Genomic DNA, 21,897 nt, shown 5'->3' with positions numbered 1-21,897 from the left:
AATTGTTCTTTTAATTTTTCTAAAACAAACAAAGCTTTGGGTATAAAGCAGGAAAAAGAAATAGCAAAAATGATACAATTTAAGTAAAAATTTCACTGCCCCTCTACATTTACAGAAAGAATCAAATAAAAAACATGATATAACGGCTTAAAATTAAACAGAAAAGCAATTTAAAGCTGCAAAAACAACATATACGTTCATTTTAAGTTATTTTTATGCTTAATTATTTAAACTAGCTATTTGCTCAAGCAGCCAGTCTAAATACAAATTAGCCAAATAAAACTTAAAGGTGTTGCTTCTTTAGTTGACTGGAAATATTTAAAGTTGCAAAAATCAATAAGAAACAACTAAATTTGTGTTTGTCATCCAAAACGAAGCACTTTGCTCTATTTTGTTCGGCCTTCCTGTTACTCTTGTTCTCTCCTTTCTCACTGCAGATACGGCTGGACATGTAGAGATTAAAATTTACCAGAAATACTTCCTTACATCTCTCTGCTTTCTCTAATTTTACTCTAAACACCTCACTGATGATTTTTAAAAAAACAAAAAAACGTTAAGTTTTAAAAAAAGTTTCATTCAACAACCACATCCACACTGAGAAGTGTTGTTCTTAACATGATGTAGATTCACAATTACAACACAATTATGCATATCAACTGGAAAGTTTCTGAAAATACAACCTGAAAGTGTCAGTTTAGAAAATTTCTTCTTAAATTTTTTTTTTGAAAATTGGCCAATTTTGTCCAGTCAGAAGAAATATGTTGATAAAATTGAAAGATTAATTTAAACCTAAATCTGTCAGGGGTATGATTAATTTTGCACTTTACTATATGGTGTGTTTACTGACCTTTTAATGCATCTTTGCATTAAAAGTGTCCTTATTTACCAAAAAAGGCAAAGTTGATGCTTTTGATTGACTTTTAATGCAACTTTTAATGCAACTTTGCACTAAAATGTCATTTATTGAATGACACTTCATGATAACAGTTGTAAACACTTATGTAGACTCAATCATTCAGGTGTTAGGTCATGTTTATGACAGCATCCTGTCAGTCTTATGCACACCTGCTCAAATAAAGTGTTACCAAGAAAAATATACAGCATTGTTTCAAACGAAGCAAAAAGAATCAGTTCAAACAAGGACAACGTGAAGACTAGGGAAGGAAAATGTCTTTCTGTCTTTCGACCTTAATCTGCAGTGGATTCTCTCCCAGGTTGATCACCCATTCTGTTTACGATCCAGAGGAGCGCTCAGATGTAAAAACGAGTATATTAGTTTTCATGAAACAACCCTCTGAAGCCTAAAGTAGCACATCCAGAAACTTCTCAAACCATTTATTACCCATCTGTGCTTCTGGAAGCCCATTACTCATTCTAAAAAGGAAAGAGATGGGCCTCACCCAGGGACACATTACCAGTCCAACAAATGAATTTCATTAGAGTGCACCATCACACCTACAGTAATTTTGGTCAGTACAAACACTTAGACATTTGCGTTATTGAGCTGTGGAAGAAAAGCCACATAAGCTCTGGAAGAAAATGTAAACCACGACTCACTAGCTACTCGTATAACGCACCATTTAAAATAGAAAAACAGGGAATCTGTCAAAAATAATCCAAACTTTAATAAGACTTATATCCTGCAAATGTCAACTTAAAAACGCATTTAATAGAAGGAAAAATCACCACAAAACTGATGGAGCATCCTCCATTTATTGCTTTCAGGCACACCTTGGGATTTAATTTCAGGATTCGTTCTTTTGAAGTTCACAACTGCCACCAATTAAAATGGATCTGATGAATCTGAAGCAAAGTTCAGCCGCTCTTGTGGGAATTTCCTTAAAGTTTCAACTTATAGGACAGTAAATAAAGAGTAGAGCGAATGACTGCATTGTTAAATTTTTAAAGAAAACATATTAAGGCAGGTCTATGGCCTATACAAAACATTTTTTGCACAACATCATTCTTAAATAATGAGATTTTAGTCTGGTCAGTTCTTCCTATTTTGAGTTGTTTTAGGGCATCTTGTCCCTTTAAATCCAAATAAGCTGCTGGCCACGCCCCCAAATCAACATGTGCCCTCACATGTGAAAATAGCTTAAAACAAATGCGCAATTATACAACCGTGCACCTTTGAGAAGCAGAAGTGGAGCCTACCGCACAGCCAACAAAAATGCAGCAAATGTTTTTTTAAATAAGTCAACAACAAAACACCTGTCTTTTCCAGCAGCCATTGTACAGCAGAAAAACCAGCTGACCCAACATGGTGGCGCTCAAGTAGGGTTGCTATGTAACAGACTGGACTTCACTGGGGTTGCTAGGCAACGACGCAATGCCTGCTGATTTGTGACATTACATTCTGGATGTTTTTGAAACTCGTCATTTTTCAGACACCAATTTACTGCCAAAAACTGGCTGGCTTTTTTTTTTTTTTTTTTTTAAGTGGTTGGGCTGTTTTTTAGAAGCAGCAGAAATCCAAATGGAAGAACAAAATGTGAATTTCACATGATATTTCCCCTTTAAGCATGTTTTAACTTGTTTTTTATGGTTGATAATATAGCGGGCGGTTCAAAATAGCAATCAGTTTAGACTAAAATCAAACCAACTAATATCCTTCAGACACCTGAGGATGAGATTTATTTTTAGCATACACCCAAATCGATAAAATAACTGCTTTGTCAGAAGAAATTTTAAATTTAGTAAAGATTTGACCCTGGTTTCAGTTTTGTAAATATACAAAACTCAATATTTTTACCAATTTCCGTGAACTTTTGAGAGTGCAAAACACATTCATGGCCAGCAACGAGCACGGCATGAATTTCGGTCCTCCAGGGCTCACATTTTCAGCAGAAAGAGAGAGTTCACTTTAAAAAGGCACCATAATTAAATGATTAAAGGTTAAATTTTCATGAGGCACATCTGGCATTTTCGTCGACAAATCCTGACAGCATTTACCAGGTTTGTGCCTAAAACTAATCCTTGCTTTACATGTTAATTTTACATCAGCAGGTTTTGTGATAAAATGACAGTTCAGATGAAATTTCACTTGGAAAAGATAACGATTGGCTATTTATAGAAGCCACATTATTGTAACTGCCACAAGTACAAAGAAAAAAAAGAACAAAAGAGAATATTTTTGTAGATGTGGGTCCCCATTTTCTGCTTTAGCAGGGTATTTTTGTGCATCTGTAAAAGTTGCTCACTGGAGAAAACACCCACTGTTTAGGGAAAGTCATAAATTAAAAATAAAAAACTAAATCTGCTTATAAACTTTACTTTTTACAGATGCTTCTGCCTGCCCATTCTGGTCATGTGCCTTTAGTTTTCCCTCTGCCATATGGCCTGAGTGATAATGCGATGACTTAAAACCTCATAAATATTCAGGAACATAAGCAAATTTGTTCAAGTACATTCATCCAAACTCCAACTTAGGAAGCCAGAAGCTGAAAAATGCCATCAGACATGCGAAATTGCAGAAAATCTCAGCTTTAAATGTGAACGTACAAAAATGCACAGCCATGAAAGCTGTAATAAATTGTTATGTTGATGTAATGCTTTGAGAAAGAGTCAAAATACACTACTGGTATGAAATTTAAAACTGCTAAATTTAGAAAGTCTATTTTACCTTAAAACTATGTATCAAAGTAACAATAACTGTTATAAATATTCTAAATTATTTGTGTAATGTTATATAACAACACCAGGAGGAATTGTTATGTTTCTGTTTGATCTATTCTGCTTTTTTAGCAAACTCAAGCATTAGTATTGTAGCACAGCTAGCAGCTGCGCTAGCAAATTCGTATCAACGTTTTGTGCCGTTTACTAATATTTAGTATGTCGAGTCACTCTTGTTTGTGGTGAAGAATGAAGCAACTAAACTCAACAGAAGAGTAATTTTTGCTTTTCTGTTTGAGCTAAACTTTTTTTTTAGCAAACGTGAGTGTTAGCTAACACCAGTTAGCTGCAGCACAGCTAGCAGCCACGCAAGAAAATTCTACGTTTTGTGCAGTTTACAAATTTTTAGTGTGTGGATTTTATTAAATCATACTTGTTTATGCTGAATAATGAAGCATATAAGGTCAACAAATTATTTCTTTTGCTAACTAGGATTGTTAGCTAAAATTAGGGGCGCTAGATACAGAAAGAAATATTCCTCAAAAGATTTCGGCTGTTAAAGAATGAATTTAAAACAAAACTTCCATGTAGAAACTCTGTTTAGATTGGTAAATATTCTGTGTTACAATACATGTTGAATTTTACTGAAAATCAAGCATAAATGTTTTGAAAAGGTGAGAAAATCCATTATTATCCAATGCACATTAAAGTAAACACAAATTAATTAGAAGAATTTGACACAAGCAGTAAAGGAGACATAGAAAAAAAAATCTAGAAAAACAACAGTTACTTCATCTGAAGTTGAGCTAATTGTCCAAATTGGGGAAAACTAACAGCGCACTTCCTGTTAGACACAAAATATTTATCGCAACACATGGTGGAGGCAGCAAGATGTCTTCCTTTAGAAAGGGAAAGAAAGCTGGTCAATTAAACACAGGGTAATCCTCTGAGACATCAGGTTTGCGGTTGAAATAAAGAGTCCAAATCTCAAGCCAATTGAGATTTTGTAACAAGACTTGAATATTTACTAACGCTCTTCATTAATTGTAACAGAACATGAACAAGTTTAGAAGAGACATACCCTAAAAAATGCTGGTATTGCAGCTTTAAGGTGGTTATACAACATATTAACTAACTGGGTCTAATTAAAAATGAATGCCTCACATTTCAGACCTTTATTTATAAAAAAATAAATAAAATAGTAAAGATAAGTTCCTTAATCATCCAGTTTCTGTGCTACTAGTTTTTCATCAAGCAAAAATTCAGTAAATGCATGAATGTTTGTGGCTGTAACCTGATATGGGAAATAAAGTAAGTATGATCAATACATGTCACTTTATTCATGAGGTTAAATAAATTATCGAGTACAAAGCTTTTATAATTATTGTAGTGACTGTCTCCAGTAGTTTTCCATACTGGTCTTGAAGTGCTGCAATTATAAAAAGTCGCTGCAGAAATGAGTCATAAGATGTTTCTATAGAAGTGGTGGTTCCCTCCTTTAGAGGAATATTATGATTATAGGACTTTGCGTCTTACTTTCAAATTTGAGGTGAAATAATTCAAGTTCTAACTCTGCTCTGACCTCTAAACCCAACAGTAAGCACAAACTAGATGGAGGAGCTGTTCAATTATCCACCTTTTGAGTCCTTTGCTCATGCGTGAACCACGAGGGACCGCAACCCTCGCTGGGAACATTTTCCTTCACGTCTGCCCAGACTGCAACACGTTTATTTCAATTATCTTCCATCTTTCTAACACCAAAAGTGTCAACACTATTCAAAGAAATGACATCTAGATGGTTTGTTGATTCTTTAAAAGAAACATCTTTGTGCATCGAGTCCCTGCAGTTCAACGTACCATGAATGTCTTTGACTTTTACTCCCACACCCCTTAACATCCAAACTGGAGCTGTCAGGAAGAGTCAGCTGAACCTCTTCACAGACCAATAACACATCTCACTGCCTTTTCCTTTGGACCACACCGAGAGGTGACGAGCTGATCAATATGAGCAGGAGATCATCTGCTAAGGCTGACATTTTGGAAGATGGGTGAAGTTCTCTTTGAACGAATGTGTTCACTCGAAGTCCCCAAGACAGTCAGGCGTCAGTGGCCTTATTTTCTCTTATAGTCATTAAGTTGCACATTTCCTAGCTGCATTCCCATTGCAGATGGCTGTTGGAAGTGATGGGCATATGGTTCTCACTCTGGAGAGTAAACTTCCAGATTAGTTCCTCAAAATAACTCAAAAAGCAAGCAACACAGAATATACAAATGTGTTCACTTGAGCAAACGTTTCCACTTTCACAAAAGGTACCGGCACAGAAAATAAGGCATGTTTTCTTGCCATGTTGAAAACATCAAATGGGAAAAAGATAATCAATTAAAATAGGACCAGTTATGTCTATTTAATCCAGTGGATTACCCATATCAATCAAATCTATGCTGTAGATTTCCATTTCAGTGATCACATTAAGACAATGAATTTGAAACCTTCATCACAAATAATATTCATTAGACAAAATATACATTTCAAACAACTGAAGAGGATTTTGAGGCCAACTTTTCAGAAAACAAATCACGTGTGTAATTGGAAGCTAAAGTTCAAGAAACTCTGGACTGAAACTTTTATCTAATTATTTAAAGCAAGTGCCTGTTAGGGATGTGCGACATGGCAAAAAATCACAATATATATTGTGATGATGGTGGTAACGAGGTTTTCTTTTTGTAGTTTCGTCATCGTTATGTCACTCACCCCCTACAGTGACATCTGCCGCGCTCCTCCTTAGCATCGCGCTAACACCGCTGGAGGCTTAAGAGACCGGATTCATTGGACTCGGCCAGCTTTACGCGTGTCCCGGCGTGAACCGCACCGATCCCACGTGCGCTTTTCCCTTCACTTCCCTGCTGTCTGACGGTGACATCTGCCGCGCTCTTCCTGAGCATCGCGCTGGGACCGCAGGAAGTCCAGATAATTTACATTTTTGCACCTGCCTTTTTGACGAAATCTTTTTTAGCACCGGTAGCCATGCTGCTTCTCACTCCCTCCGTTTTGATACCGGTCGATTACGTCATCCACAAGCATTACCGCGGTTAGCCGGCAGACTGCAGATCTTTACCGTGGACTAAATTCCTGTCATTTCTACCATATACATTGTGCATTTCTAGTGCCCATTATCATAATTCTTGGCATTGTTTTGTAACATTACATGTTTTCTTCAGAAATGTATTAATGTGACTGCCCTGTCAGTGGCCTGAAAGTTTTATATATATTAGAGACACCGATATGTTTGACATTCTCTCCTCTTGTGCTTGTCACCCAGCAAGTCCTCACAGATGTTTCACGTCTGGCATCTGTGGATTCATCAATAGCTAATGAAATGCTTTCTGCATCATTTGCAATATTTCATATTTTCTGATTGTTGTCGTAGTCTACATAGGGGTTTGTTTGATTTTGCCGCCGTTTGAAGTCTGATCTAATCATTTCATTGTTGAAGAAATCTTTTCAAGGACAGCAACGTAAAGCAGAATATGCTGCAGGTTACTTGTTGGATGTAATTTTGAATTCAATGCAAAATGAATGAAAGAATCACAATATCATCCCTGCTTTATAATTTAAAGCATAATCACTGACCTTCATCTCTTTTAAGCCATTTTCTTTCAGAAAATAAAGAACGCGCTGCTGAAAACCGTGGGAGGTTTTTGATTGGATGCGTTCGAGGGAAAATGTACAGTTTCAATCTTTGGCTGATTGATTGGAGGATCTACAGGATTTTCTTTCAGCCATTTTCTGACTTATAAAGATCAACAAACATTCACCGTACGTGAACCGTCTGTCCTCTTGTCTTTTCCACTTTGAGGAGAGAAATAAGCATCTGCGTCCCAGAGAAACTGGAAGTCAATTGTTATCCAATTGAGAGTCCCTAAATGCTCATCAGTTTAAGGAGTAAAAAAATAAACATTAAAAATAACATTTTTTATTCTCCTGCCCTTTCTGAGTGGCTATGTCACAATATATTTATACTCCAGGGAATCTCTACTGTTTAAATGTTGATACACATTTAAGTGCAAATTTTAAAAAATGCTTCTGCTACATTTACTTAGTTATAAGATTTGTAGCATCAAGAATTTAGCATTTGAAGATTAAATTCTCCAGGCTTCTCGCTCTTCTAAGTTCATTTTGTCATTGACAGCAGATATTTATAACGCAGGCTGGGAAAAACGAGAAAAGGAAAAAAGTGGCAAAGACAGAAAGAAGGAAAGATGAAGACAGAGAGGACAGAAAGACACAAAAAAGAAAAAAGATACAAAGTCTGTCTTTCTGTCCTGTCTTTCAGAGAGAAACAAAGACTGGACAGAAAGACAAAGACAGAAAGAACGAAAAAAGACAAACAAGATGGACAGAATGAAGGAAGGAAACAAAAAAGAACAGAAAAGGATGTACAAGAAAGGACATGAAAAGGAAGAAAGGAATAAAAAAATCAAGAAAATAACAGAAATGAGGAAGAATAGAAAGAAAGAAGAAAGGGATGAGTGAACAGAGTAAAAAATAACATTTAGACAATGGGATGGAGAATAAAATCAGGAAATTTAAATATTTTATCCACACCTTAAATCCTGAAATCCAGTTCCAGACTTTTCCCGACTTTGTAGTCAAACCTGTTGACTCCTGAATTATTCTTGGTATAAATAAAACAAACGAGTCACTAAGCAATTTTCCCACGCACCGATAAATTGTCTTTCCCATTGATCAGGCTGGTAGTGGCCAAAGGTATGAAACCATGGCAACCAAACGCAGGCTGTGAAAACATCACGCCACGTCTCTCCCCGTCTCGCTCACCGCGCTGCTCGTCTTCACGCTGTTTCGGGTTTGAGAGTTTCGGGTTTCATGGAGTCACAGACGTCAACATATCAAGGAGAAACTACACATGCTGCACAACAGGAGGGAGGAGGGAGGCAGAAATTCAAACTACCGACCCTGAGATATACAGAGAACAAATCAAAAGTGATATTCTCTGCCATATGACAGCTCAGAGTGGTGAGTGGGCTGTGATGGAGCGAATAAATCACTATACATGAACAGAAAATGGCTGGAAATATTCCACTCGTTTATTAAATTGCTCCCCATTGATGGGTTGAACCCAGAGCTTCTCAACTGTTTTCAGCTGACTACCTAACCTGAAAACATGAATGAAATATTAGTCTCTTGTTTTCTTTGTTCAGCTTAATGAGAAGAGTGGCGCTACTTGGGCATTTTGAGTTATTTACAGAATCTGAAAGTGTGGAGTCTAAGTTTCCAATGATGTCAAAGACATGGAAATAAAAAAGATGTTCTTTTCTACCAAAGTAAAGAAAAATAGACTTGAGTTGCTATAGCAGAAACAAAAAATCTTCTTCTGTACCATTAAATATAAAACTAATCCTCCCGTTTCTATTAATTGTAATTATTTATTGTATTTAATGTAATCATTTGAATTAAATAAAAACGGCTAATGACGTGTAAGCAAAGTTATAAAAAAGCAACGAACACTTCTCACTAACTGAACTGTTCATAGGAATCTAATCGCATCATATAAGCCGCGTGTCAAACTCGAGGCTGGGGGGCAAAATCTGGCTCGCCAAAGCTTTTTATGGGGGCCTCTAGACTCCAAATTACATCAATTAGTCCCTCCAGTTTTTCACAAATACGCGAAATTCACACAAAATCAACAGATCCCCACATCCTTTCTGATTTTCACTGCAAATTTTTCTCAAAATTGATCAAAAACATTAGGTTTAAGTGACTGCTGCCTCAGCCTTACTTGATGTCAAATTAAAGTTCGTGATCAATACAGCGATTTTTAAAAAGTCACAATTAATGTCATGCATTAGTGCAAATATCGTAAAAACTTCCGTACAAATATCACTAGCGTAGCAAAACAAAATGTGTGATTTTGATTGCAAAAAACTACAAAAACAATCACAAACTCCTGGATGGACTAAAACAATTCTCAATATTTAATTTTAAGAAACACTTATTCAATGCTGAAAAAACAGCTAGTTAATGATGCTTTGACAGTTTAATGGTTTTATCATTAGATTCTGTGACAACCAGCCCTTTAAGAACATTCAGATTTTTTATATAAGACCCAAAATAAAAATTAAATTTGACACTCCTTAATATAAGTAATCCTGGAGTTGTTTTCCTTCCACTGATATCTGCAGATTTCTTTTGAAACATTAAGCCACTTTTCCATTATTATTATTATTAACACAATCCTTTGGTAAGCTAGCGGTAGCGTCCCACGTTGAGATGACGTCACAGCAAATAAACGGTGGTTTACATGCAGTACCTTGCAGACCACTAGGGGGCGCCCAGGGACCACAGTTAACCATTTCATTCTTGAGGACAGACCTTATTTTGTCGCCTAAATCTATGCCTACATGCTAACGCTAATTAAATCCTCCATTATGAGCAGATAGGTGATCTTCGCCGCATAATGGGCCAGTTCTAGTAATTGTTTACACCGCAGGCAGCCCATTATAATCTTTAAATTGGGGAAAGAAAACGAAAACATGCCACTTATTTTAAAAGATTTTCAAGTTTATGTTGGGGTTTTTTTTAGGGGGGGGGGGATTGGTACTCAGTGGGATAATTATTGTTTCAGCCTGATGGAGGAAGCTGACGGATTATTGAACAAATGGGACATTATTTGTGCCTAATTGCCTTGTTGCTCCTGCAGAAGCAGTTCCACCACAGAAGATTAGCATGCTCCATCAGACTGGAGACCATCAGGCCACTGTGCAGCTCTTGTATTATTTATGCCTGTGCTGGTGTGTGTGTGTGTGTGTGTGTGTGTGTGTGTGTGTGTGTGTGTGTGTGTGTGTGTGTGTGTGTGTGTGTGTGTGTGTGTGTGTGTGCTGCTGGAAATGTGGCTTCTTTGTGTTGTTTGTTATTGTGGGAGGCAGGAATGAATATAAATTCCACGGATTAGGATACAAGTAGGTGATTCGCATTCATCACTCCCGGGCTGTTATGCATCCACGCTTGGCAGCTATTGATGAAGACGAAGGGAAAAAAATGATGTTTCTGCACTGTTGTTGACTAGTTTCGAAATTAAACTTGTATTGTTGTTGTTTTTTTTTTTTTGATTGCCGTGCAATTACTGTGATCATTCAATTATGAGCTATACAGAAAAAAAGTGCGAGAACTCTCTGGTTACAGCACGTCCAATGTGACACTTGTTTTGATTGCTGTTGTCACACTGGTATTTTTTAATCATCTTTCAAAGAAAATATTAGTACTTATTCTCATGGTAAATGAAATAGTCATAAAAAATTAAGTTGTTTTTCCATTTTTCATGCCAACTTGTTTTGATGCATCAGTGAATTGAAAGGTTTTTGACAAGATCAAAGTTTTCTATGTTCACTAAACACTCATGTCCTGAATAGGCAAATGATGTTACAGCAAGCATGTAAATATACATAAAACTATGAAAAGTGAAAGAAGTACACATGTAATAATTACACTAAATAAAAAACCAAATCTCAAGAAAAAGAAACCAATTATAGCTAAATCTACACTTATTTCATGTGACACATAACTTGTGTTCACAGCCAAATGGACTTTAAAAAGAAACTGGAAGAGTTAAAAGGAAATAAATTATGTAAAAAAAAGTGTATATACCTAAGAAATAAGTGGCAACAAATTATTCAAAAGATAGTTCAAACAAACCACTATTATTAATAATATTATCCTTTTAAAAAACAAAGAAAATGTCACATCCAAAAATTAGAATAATTATAAAAACTCAGAATAAGTCTAATTTGTATGGGCAAGTGTCCAAAATAAATGTTTTCTAAAAGCTTCTTGAATTTCTAATTTGTATAAAATTGTATCGTTTTTTTAATTAGTACTTTGTTATGTGTAAAATAAAACTGCACATCCTTCAGCAGGGAGTAATGAAACACTTTTCCCCTGAGTTATAGCTGCCATACTTCAAATTTAATTAAAGTTAATGTTAAACGTTGTTTTGGGAATCAAAATAGATGCACCAACATATTTCTGAATTATATTAACGAGCCTCAGGCTATGAACGTAAAAATTTTAACACCCTGAAACTATGTTTGAGACTTTTATTTTGAAAGTCAGGAAGTACTTCTATATATTGCATTGATTCTAAAAACGTAAAAACTGTGAGAATAACCCAACTGAATAACTATTAGCCACCAAAAGTTATGCAAAAATGAGCAAATTGTGAAAACAGAAGGCAAATTTTCTTTTACCCAAAATATTCAATGTTTTTATGATTTTGTTTAACTCAATATTTTCGTCTTTTGAATGTGTTGTATTACTGAAATCCTAATGCAGACCCATTACTGACATTTAAAAACATTTATGAAGCATCAACAATGAAAGGAAACATTTTTAGCAGCAATTCTTTTTCAATTACCGCAACTGCAACTCACTCATGTTGATTGTTTAGAGTATGGTTACCTTTTAAGTCAAACCACAAGTATTAATAGATTTATTATAACCTACAAAGATGGCAGATTTTATATTAAACAGGAAAAATAGGCTATAAAGATCCAAATGAATCAGTTCTCTTAGTCACATGTTGAATTGTTACGGATTCTTTGTTCGTAAAAACTGCAGTGTCCATTTAAGGGGGGGAAAAATAAGCACTGTAAAAATAATATCACACCCAAGACAAATGCAGGCACTTATTTTGGGTAATTGTGGTGACATAATTAAAAGTGTATCAGTATCTGCTCATTAGCTGCACCAAGCTGCTTATTACTTGGGGAAATGCCACAGTTCTGCACAGATGTGTGGGTTGCATGGATTCTTAAAGACTATTAGTCTAATTCAAATCAACTAGATTTATTTACTTTTTATCTTTATATTACTTCTAATTTGAATCAGCTGGATCTGAAATAGGAGGAATATAAAGCGGAATCTGCAGAATTAAAAATCCATGTAGAAATGAGTGGAACGCATGCAGATTGATTTTCTATTTTTTTCTAGCGGTGCTACAAATAGTCTAGATGATGTAGATCTGTGCTATTAAACACAACCCATTACTGCAATTTAATTAAAGTGCTGCATATTAGTTTGTCATAGTAATGTGCAATAATTGTTTAACTACTTTATTATGGCAACAAATTTAGTCTAAACATTTTGATTAGAAACTTAGAGTCAACAGATAGCTAGCTAGCTTGCTAGCTATTCTCGTTTATTCTGTCCTATTTCTAAGGTTCATGTGGGTTATATTCTGTAATATATATCTAATAAGTAAATCTCAGAGTTTTCTTAAGACTTGTGGTTCAGAAAAGTTGCTGCAAGAATTTAGATTTGCATCCAGTTTTAGCTCGTTTATCAACAAGGCTACTTGCTAGCATGCTACAGCGTTAGCATTAACTGTGGATTGTCACTTCCAATTACTGACTTAGCTTTGGTTTTCAAGAAAAAGAAATTATTGACCGACTAATTGAGGTTAAAGGTTTAATTCTCCATCAGAACCCCCATATATTCAAATATCGATTAATCTATTTTATTAAGAATGCTATCAAGAGTTCAGGAGGTGAGATGTACAGTACTGACTCTTTATGATCACAGAGAGCATTTGCATATCTTATCCTATTATTACTGGTTCACTGCTGCAAACTTTGATAGTTCTTTCATACATTTCATATAAGGGTGAATATATAGAAAATTCTCCAACATCATACTGCAGGATTTTCCAAAAATGTCAAAGAAAATTACATAACTAAAGTACATTTTAAAATTTGTTTGGCGTGTCCCCAATTTAGAGACCAAATAGTATATTTTAGAAGCAAAAAACATACAGGTTTTTAAAGTATGAAACAAACAGATTACAACTCAAACTTTCCATTATATTTACAAGTGGAAAATAATTATGTACTCCCATAAACAGAGAATTATGTTAACAGAAACCAGATTGTTTTATTGACAAAAGAAGACATGATTGATTGGAATATTAATCAGCAGCCCACAGAGAATCTATGTGGTAAAAACAACTAGCGCAGACATCTTGACCAGGAAGTCAAAGTCAGACCACAGTTCATATTTTTGCCCTGTTTCAGTACAAAACATAAACCAATTATAGAAAAAGTTTTCTCCAAACGTTGCATGTTTTGCCTCCATAATTCAAGCACGACACAAACTGAAGAGTTAGCGTTTTTGGTGGAAAATAGAAAGGTGATGCTTGATTACAAAAAAGTAACAATGGTGGTCAGAATTGGAGCAGGAAAGATTTGAATTAGAGACCGTCAAAAGTGGTGAAGTGCAGATAGAGTGGGCTAACTGCAGAACCTTTTAGATTACTCGTAGACAACAAATATGGAAAATAAATCTCAACTCGCTTCTTAATTTTTTGTTGTTTTTTTAAGAAAAATGTTTTTCTATAAGTTTAAGAAAAAAAATTCTTTAAAACTTACAATTTTTAAAAATATATATTTTTTAATTTTTCCCTTTAAAAAGTTTTTAAAAAATTAAGTTTAAGAATTTTTTTCAAACATTTTTTAAAGAAATTTAATTTTTTTAAGAAAAATAATATCCGTCACCTAGAAGGACTTTAGAAGCACAGAGCTATTACTCAATTTCTTTTTCTCCTTTGTTCAGTGTGGGTTTTTTTAAAAGCAAGGCTGAACATGAAAAAATTAAATAAATATGACATTCAATTCCATACTAAGTCCTTAATTTGCGTAATTTCTACTCAAAAACACTGAATCCAAATGAAATCTATGTCAATAAAAGTTTGGGAGGGGATCTAACAGTTTGGTTTATGTAGAAAGTTGCTTTAAAAGAGCCTCTGAAGCTGCTCAGCGTCGCTTAATTATTTCCCAAGCAGCTCAACTGATAAGCCTCAAAATGCATAGAGAACAAAAAATAATTATATAAAAAATGAAATAAAAATTGGAGCAGCTGAGCCCAAAACCACAGAGACGCGCAGAACCGATGCGTGTGGGTTTGCGGGGTTGAGCGGTGAATTTAGCTCTGGAGCAGCCAGTCAGTAAAATGGAGGAGGTGATAGGCAGTGTGGGATGAGATTGTAGGTGCCCAGAGCTGTCAGGAGGAAGAGGAGGAAGAAGAAGAAGAGGGGGGGGGGGGGGTTGAGTCAAAACATGTCAGGGCTCTGGAGGGAGAGACGGGAGGGATAGTAGGACGCAATTAGCCAGTCACATCTCTACATTTTGACCGTTTTAAGGTCAGGTTCAGGCGGTGTTAATAAACTTGTCACAGCAGCTTTATTAGCAATGACAAACAGAAGGAACGGCTCTGACTCTCTGTGCACAGCCACTGATTCTAGATTTTTATTTATTTATTCCAAATCTGTCCCTAAAAAGGATTTAGTAGGAAACGCATCCAGACAGAACCGCTGCTCACACCGCGGGTAAATACGTGGATTTCTTCAGAATATGAAGGAAAATGTTTTCCAAAACCCCTTTTCCCTCCACTTACCCATGTTGTCTCATCGGTCCAGTTCCCCGGTCCTCCGCATGCAGCACGACTCCCTCCGTGTCGCCTTTCCCAGCCCAGTCTACTTGAGGAGCGCCGCGGGTGATTCACCTGCCTTCATTGTGAAATAACTCTCTCTTCAGAAGAAGAAGAAGAAAAGGGGAAAAAAGCTCTTAAAGTTTGCGCTGTTGGTCCATGACGCAGCGCAACTTTCCCAAATAAAGCCGAAAGGATCCGTCACCCAGAAAGCGCCATGGTGTCGGAACCGGAGCGCCTCCAAGTTCAGAGGTGATGAAGAGCGGCGGCTCTCTGCGCAAACATCCAGCGGGAAGGCAGAGAGGGACCGCCGACAGCCGGGATGCTCCTGTGCAGCAGCGCAGGTTGATTATTGGCGATGTGCGCGCGCCTGAGTGAGGAGGAGGAGGGGGAGGGGGAGGAGGAGGAAGGTGAGGGGCGGGGGGAGACAGGCAGGCAGACACGCGCGCACGTGTGGGTTCAATTAAAACGAATCAGACGCCAAATCCCCGACTCCGCATATCCGGAGAGTTTAATGTCATCATCATCATCATCTGATCGGCGCAGTCAAAGTAAAGCGGTGCGGACGCAGCAGCCGCGCGCCTCACTCCTGACGCTGCGTGCTGCAGGTGTGGTGGAGGATAAACGACGGCTGTATGTGGTCATCATCATCCTCATTACATCGTGAGTAGGCAGCCCGCCTGATCCCACCTCGTGTTGCATAATTACTGCAGATGGGAAGGTTCAGTTCATGCGTTCATGTAAGAAGCTTTCAAGCAGAGGCGGTCCTAGCCTGTTTGGCGCCCCGGGCGAACCACCTTTCCCACACTGTGTAAAGTAGACTCAGACTGTACTCAATATTAATTTACTAAATTGTAACGTTTGAGGACTTCAGCACTTAAATCTTGGTTTTGCTTTCACTCTGGGATTAAACAAATCACTTTGCAAACATTAAAGTGATCCAAGAATAGTTGAACATTTTGGCCTAAATATGCTGCAATTCTCCTATTAACTAAAAAGTTGCTGTTTGTGATATGAAAAAACTCATAATTACTTTAAAAAGAACGTACATCTTTTGTTATATTTTTCACCCATGGAGGTCGCCATTTTTTCACCTTACTGGAATCTACCGAGTAAACAAAGGAAGGTTAACTTTACCCGAGTAGTTGTTTATCATATTGTGTTTGGCTGGTGTAATTTTAGACAATGCCACACTGTGTCACTGTTGGGTGTATTTAAAAATAAATAAAAAAATTAAAAAAATTTAAAAACAGTGAGGTGAATCTGGATCACGTCCCACACACAAAGAAAGAAAAGCGCAGTTGGAGAGAGCTGGAGCCAAACAACTTCCGAATTACATACATTTATGCCCTCAACATTTCTCTCCAGAAGACTTCGAGTCATTTGTAAGAGCAAAACTGACAAAGGCTCTAACTGTCATGAAGTGCGGTGGTGAAAGCGGTGAAGGAGACGCAGCAGACCCAGATGAGATGAATGATGGAAGTTTAATGATGACAATATACTTAAATAAGTCCAAAAGTCCACAAAACCTGGCAGCACAGTAGAGCGGAAGGCTAGGGCTCAACACTGGTAGCAACAGGCTACACGCATGGACCAGACACATTGACAAGGACCCGACAACACACAGAGACACAGGTGAGACTAAATACACAGGAGGTAATTAGGGAACGAGAAACACCTGGGAGTAATCAAGGGGAAGACGAGACAACACGGAGACACAGAGACACAGGAAACTCAAAATAAACACACAGAAAAACACGGAACATGACACTAACAGGTGACCTTAACGAGGTAAAAATAAATGCCCTGCCGACAATTTGTCTTCACAAAGCGCCTACATCAGCCTGACCGCACTGGAAGCTCTGTTAAACACTAATGGAGCTCTGCAGCCGACGGCACAACTAATTGTGGATCCCTTTAATTCTTTAAGTTTTAATAGTTCATTCCTAGTTTAGTTCAGTTTTATTTAATTCCTTTTCAATCCGATTTATTCTCTGAGTTTCTAATTAGTTTGCTGGTTGTCAGTTATAAGTAAATACTTCACACCACCAAATATAACCCAACAAGTAAATATGCAGAAGCTACACACACAGTCTTCCTTATTTTCACTCTCTCAGCCAATCAGCTTCAAGGAAACTGAAGAACCCCTCCTTTCAAAATGCCGCCCCATATTTCAGATTCATGTTCATAGAATATTTTATGTGTACTATACAAAAAAGTGCAAAAGATACATTTTTCACTAATAATTGGGAGTTGAAAATTAGCAAATAGCTTACTGCTGCTTCCATTGAAGCATCATTAAAAAAATTTCCAGCTATTCTTGTACTGCTTTGGTGTGGAGTGCTTTATATACGTGAACATTTGTAACTATGACACTTAGCAGTATTTTATTGCCACGAATATCAGATTTCTTAATATTACATTTTCAATAAAACAAGCAGACCCAACATTTAGCTTTGCAAGTGTAATTTCTTGAATGTAAAATCATAACATCTCCTTAAAATCACTTAATTGTCTACATTTCATCCCTGGAGGTTTTATTTACGGTCAGAAGAAACAGAATTGAAATGTGTTTTTCATTCGTATTAGTAATTTTCCTGCTGTGGACAAAACATCTGCTGCATCTGGCAACGCACGGCAAAACTAGCAACGCCGTCTCTTTAAGGTTCTTCTCGAATGTTTGAGTTTGTTTGAATCTAAATCAATTCAACATCCACCTGTAAATTCACTGTAAGGTTTCTAAATAATATTTTGAGTCTCAACATTAAGTGATTTTCCCCCTTTTTATTGATGTAACAAGAATCTCAACAGAAATGTTTCTCTGCAGGTCACCCAGGAGGAAACATGAAAAGAACAACAAAAATAAAAAGTCAATTTAACAAGCACAGGCAGCGGCCCGTTTGGAGCGCTTGAAGTGTTTTCTGTCCCAGTTCTGGGAAGGCAGGACCTTCAATCGGTTTAGTTTGGAGACGCTAGGCCTGTTTTCTCACCGACTGTAAACCTAGAAGCACCAGCACCAAGTTTAATGAGACAAACTGCAACAGCAGCGTAAACATTTAGGAAATAAATTACTCCTTAACGAGTTTCACCTTGAAAAACAAAATCCAGAAAATTAGAGATAACTTTGGTTCAGATAAAACTTTTTAGATATTTACATGCAGGAGATTAGAGAAAATCTTCCACTGAGAAAATAAATAGAGGTTTTTTTTCTTTTTTGGTTTTTAAACAGAAACAAAAAAAACTAACATTGTCCTTAGATGCATTCTGGACAGATTCTGCTGCAGCAAAATCAATTAAAAATTGTTTTATTTATCCCGAAGAGAAATTCAACATTGTCATAACTCAGATATTCCAAAAAGGAAGGAGCAGTCAGTCTTGCAGTAAATCAGAAGAAGCCTCTGACTGAAGACAGTTGCTGTATGAAAATCTAATGTATCTCATAACATCAACTGTTGAAAATAATTCATAAAAGTAAAAAAGAAAGCTGTGTGTTTTGTTTTTTTTATTCAGTAGGTAGAAAAATCCAGAAAGAGTAGAAATACACCAAAAGTAAACTTAAAAATACTCTGGCTGTTGGTAGGCGCTGCTAATCTACCTCCTTTGCTTTTGCAGCTCCACTTTAAATTTCATCCGTCTCTGTGGATAGAGTCAACTCCCCAATCCTCGCTCTGATTTTTGGACTTGCTCTACCCGGTGTTGTAGTCAAGACCATCTAACCAGAGACCGAGTCAAGACCAGGACCAGCGCCCCGCGCTACATGACACAATAAAATGTGAAATATAATCAAAATTGCTAATCAAATTGATCTGAAAGATTCACATTCCCATAAAAACACCTAGATATTAAATACTTGGAGCTGAAATAAATTTAACCAATACTAAAAGCAGAACAACAACCTAAAAAGATAACGCCCTGGGCATTTGCCCTTATCATTCCTGTCAGAAATCACCTCTGTCTGCACCATTAAACATAGCAGTTGAGGCAATGCCCTAGTAAACAGGGCATCATGGCAGACATTACAGCTGCCACTGGGCATGCCATGCTTGCTCTTTTGTTCTTGTGTTTTATTTATTTGCTAATAAATATCAATGTATATAATTAAATAAAATAATGATAGCTACTGCTGTGCACGCAGAGCATTACAAGAACAAAGAACGGCTCTCAGTGAGGCTCCAGTCGTATCTTCTTAGTAAAGAGAAGTTCAGGAGACACGGATCGTTCCTGAATGTCACATCACTATATTGCAGACTTTTGGACACAGTGTTGTCCCATATATGTGACACGTTATGCGACACCTCCGCACAATAATTCAGCGCAGTGACTGACTTTTTTTCCATCACATCATCAAGACCGAGACCAAATGCGGTCGAGTCCGAGACGAGACCACCGGTCTAGAGTACTGCAACATTGACTCTACCTCCATAAAAAACAAACATATTCAACTTTACAAGCTCAGAAAATTTACCGGTTTTTTCTAGAAAATATGTCAAAAGAGTTTTTGGGGGGTTTTTTGTTGCCATTTCTGAATTTTTGGAGCTAGGAATATTTTTTCTAGAATATTTCTGAGGTTAATCCAAAAATGTTTGAGTTTTTGGCAGAAATTTACTCTTTTAAATACTCTATTGTACATTTTCTATAAGAAACAGACATTCTAGGTTGAAGATCAATCAAAAAATTTCATATATTAGATCTATTTAAATATATATTATATACTAAATATACATATTATATTGATATACAACTAATATTGTATATTAATATATATACTTAAATATAATATTTACAATTAAATGTATTTTATTCAAAAAATAATTAAAACATTCTAAATGTATTTAATATTTACAATTAAATATTTTTCATATGTAGGATGGTTTAAATATTCTAAATATTTCAGATATTTATTTTAAATCTATATATCAGGTGTATTAATAGTAGTAAAAAAAAAAAAAAAAGCTAAGTAAATAAATAAAAAATGTTGGTGATATAAAGAGGTCATTTCATCCTTTTGGGTTTGTGCCTCAAGTGTGTTATGCAACATTGTGTTCATGTAAAAAGGTCGGCTCAGTTACAAAGCCCGAAACCCACACCAAAGGGAGTTATTCTCTCCCACGGAAGACACAGCGCCTGAACTAACCGGCTTATCTTCCCTCACTTGTCCACATAACCAAGAGCTGGCGAAGAAATACGTAACATCACCAAAATTATACGTTTAAAAACTCATGTGGATATGTGGTAACAGAGCGAGCCAGAGTTAGAACGCATGTTTTTATCATTAGTGGACAGAAAAACAAAACGCTGCTTAACATGTACGTCACCAACCAGGTGTTGCTAATCAAAGACAATTACGTCACGTTTGTGTTTTACTGACCACCTAACTGACCCCGAGTTCAGATGTTGCAGTCTTTGCCATACATTTCTGAATTTCTCCAGGGATTAAATATGTTAAATGTTTCAGCTCTTGTCAGGAAAATTAGAAAAACACACAAAGGAAAATATTCTGAGGATTGAGTTGATGTTACATCTGGTGTTAATCACAAAATAAAATAATTTGAAAAAAATAACTACAAAGCAGCAGTCAAGCAAGGTGGTGGTTAGGGATGGGCATTTATTTGATCGTTTATTGTTTGTGATAAATTTCTTAGCATGATTTCATGACAAATTCAAATTAATTATGTTTTAACCCCTTAAAAACTGTCTGTATTTTAGTTTTACTATTTTCTCCAGTTTGTTCAATGAAAGTATGAAAAAAATATTAATTTGAAAATATGATTAAATGAAGTTACAGTGTGCAGCTCAATGATAAAAATCCCACATTTTTTTAAAGAAGCTCATCACAAATAAAATAATATTTATTATTACCACAACAGTAACACAAAATATTGTGATAAAACTTGAAGTTCATATTGTTTACCCTTAGTGGTGGTAGTGGGATGTTCTGGGCCATCTTCAAACCTGGCAACCTAACTTTGTTGACCGCTGAAACAACAAAAAACCCAAACAGAATAAACCTTTAAAAGAGGCCTAGTCAAAGTCTGGCTTTAAACTAAATTGAAACACTTAACAGCTCAAATATGGCTGACCTCCAAAAATGTCTCCACAGTAAAATACAAACACATCGTCAGACAGAAATCACTTAATGGGAGCTGAAGTTGCAGATTATTATTATTATTATTATTATTATTATTATTATTATTATTATTATTATTATTATTATTATTATCCCTGAAGGGAAATAAAACAGACAGAATCACTAAAATAGTAGTAGTTAAAATATCAAACACCACCAAGTCTTTTCGGGGTTTTTTCTCATTTAATAAATGAAATAATTGCTAGAAAACTACTGTTTATCTTCATTCAATAACATAATTTGATGATTTCAAACATTTTCAGACCAACCAACCAGTGAAACTTGTACCTTTTGATCTATAATCAAGAATTATTGACTTAAATAAAGCTTGTATAGTACTGAAAAGTTATTTGTAAATTATTTTTGTCCAATTTCAAGTGTACTTTACACTAGAAACTAGACAAAAATACTTGGTAAGATTTGATGTTTTCCTACTTTCCACTGGTCTGTCTCTGAAAAACAATTCAAGATGGATGAATTTAAATTGTCATCACATTAATTTAAGTTTTGGGCAAAATATTAAAATAAGGGATTCTGTCATCTAATCACCGGTGACAACATTTACTCATATCTGGGACGACAAACAGTTGTACTGTGAATAAATCTTGAACTTCTGAATTAGACAGCCATCCGTCTCTCTTTATCTCGTCACTCAGCTTGT

General features: G+C 36.1%; 1 protein-coding gene across 2 annotated transcripts in view; it reads right to left on the bottom strand.

Annotated features, from left to right (window-relative positions):
• Positions 1-15,470, bottom strand: part of LOC102235033 (leucine-rich repeat transmembrane neuronal protein 4-like) — a 79,025-nt gene extending 63,555 nt beyond the window's left edge. For both annotated transcript variants that reach the window (XR_002753135.1, XM_005799677.2), the window contains exon 1: positions 15,077-15,470. Coding sequence is in view for 1 of the 2 variants with exons in the window: in XM_005799677.2 (XP_005799734.1) it covers positions 15,077-15,080 (4 nt within the window). In the remaining variant the exon portion in view is untranslated. The remainder of the gene's footprint in view (positions 1-15,076) is intronic.
• Between the last annotated feature and the right edge of the window lie 6,427 nt (positions 15,471-21,897).

The sequence above is a fragment of the Xiphophorus maculatus genome, chromosome 8 (genome assembly GCF_002775205.1).
Source record: "Xiphophorus maculatus strain JP 163 A chromosome 8, X_maculatus-5.0-male, whole genome shotgun sequence".
Classification (NCBI taxonomy): Eukaryota; Metazoa; Chordata; class Actinopteri; order Cyprinodontiformes; family Poeciliidae; genus Xiphophorus; species Xiphophorus maculatus.
This window is presented reverse-complemented; position numbering and strand designations above follow the sequence as displayed.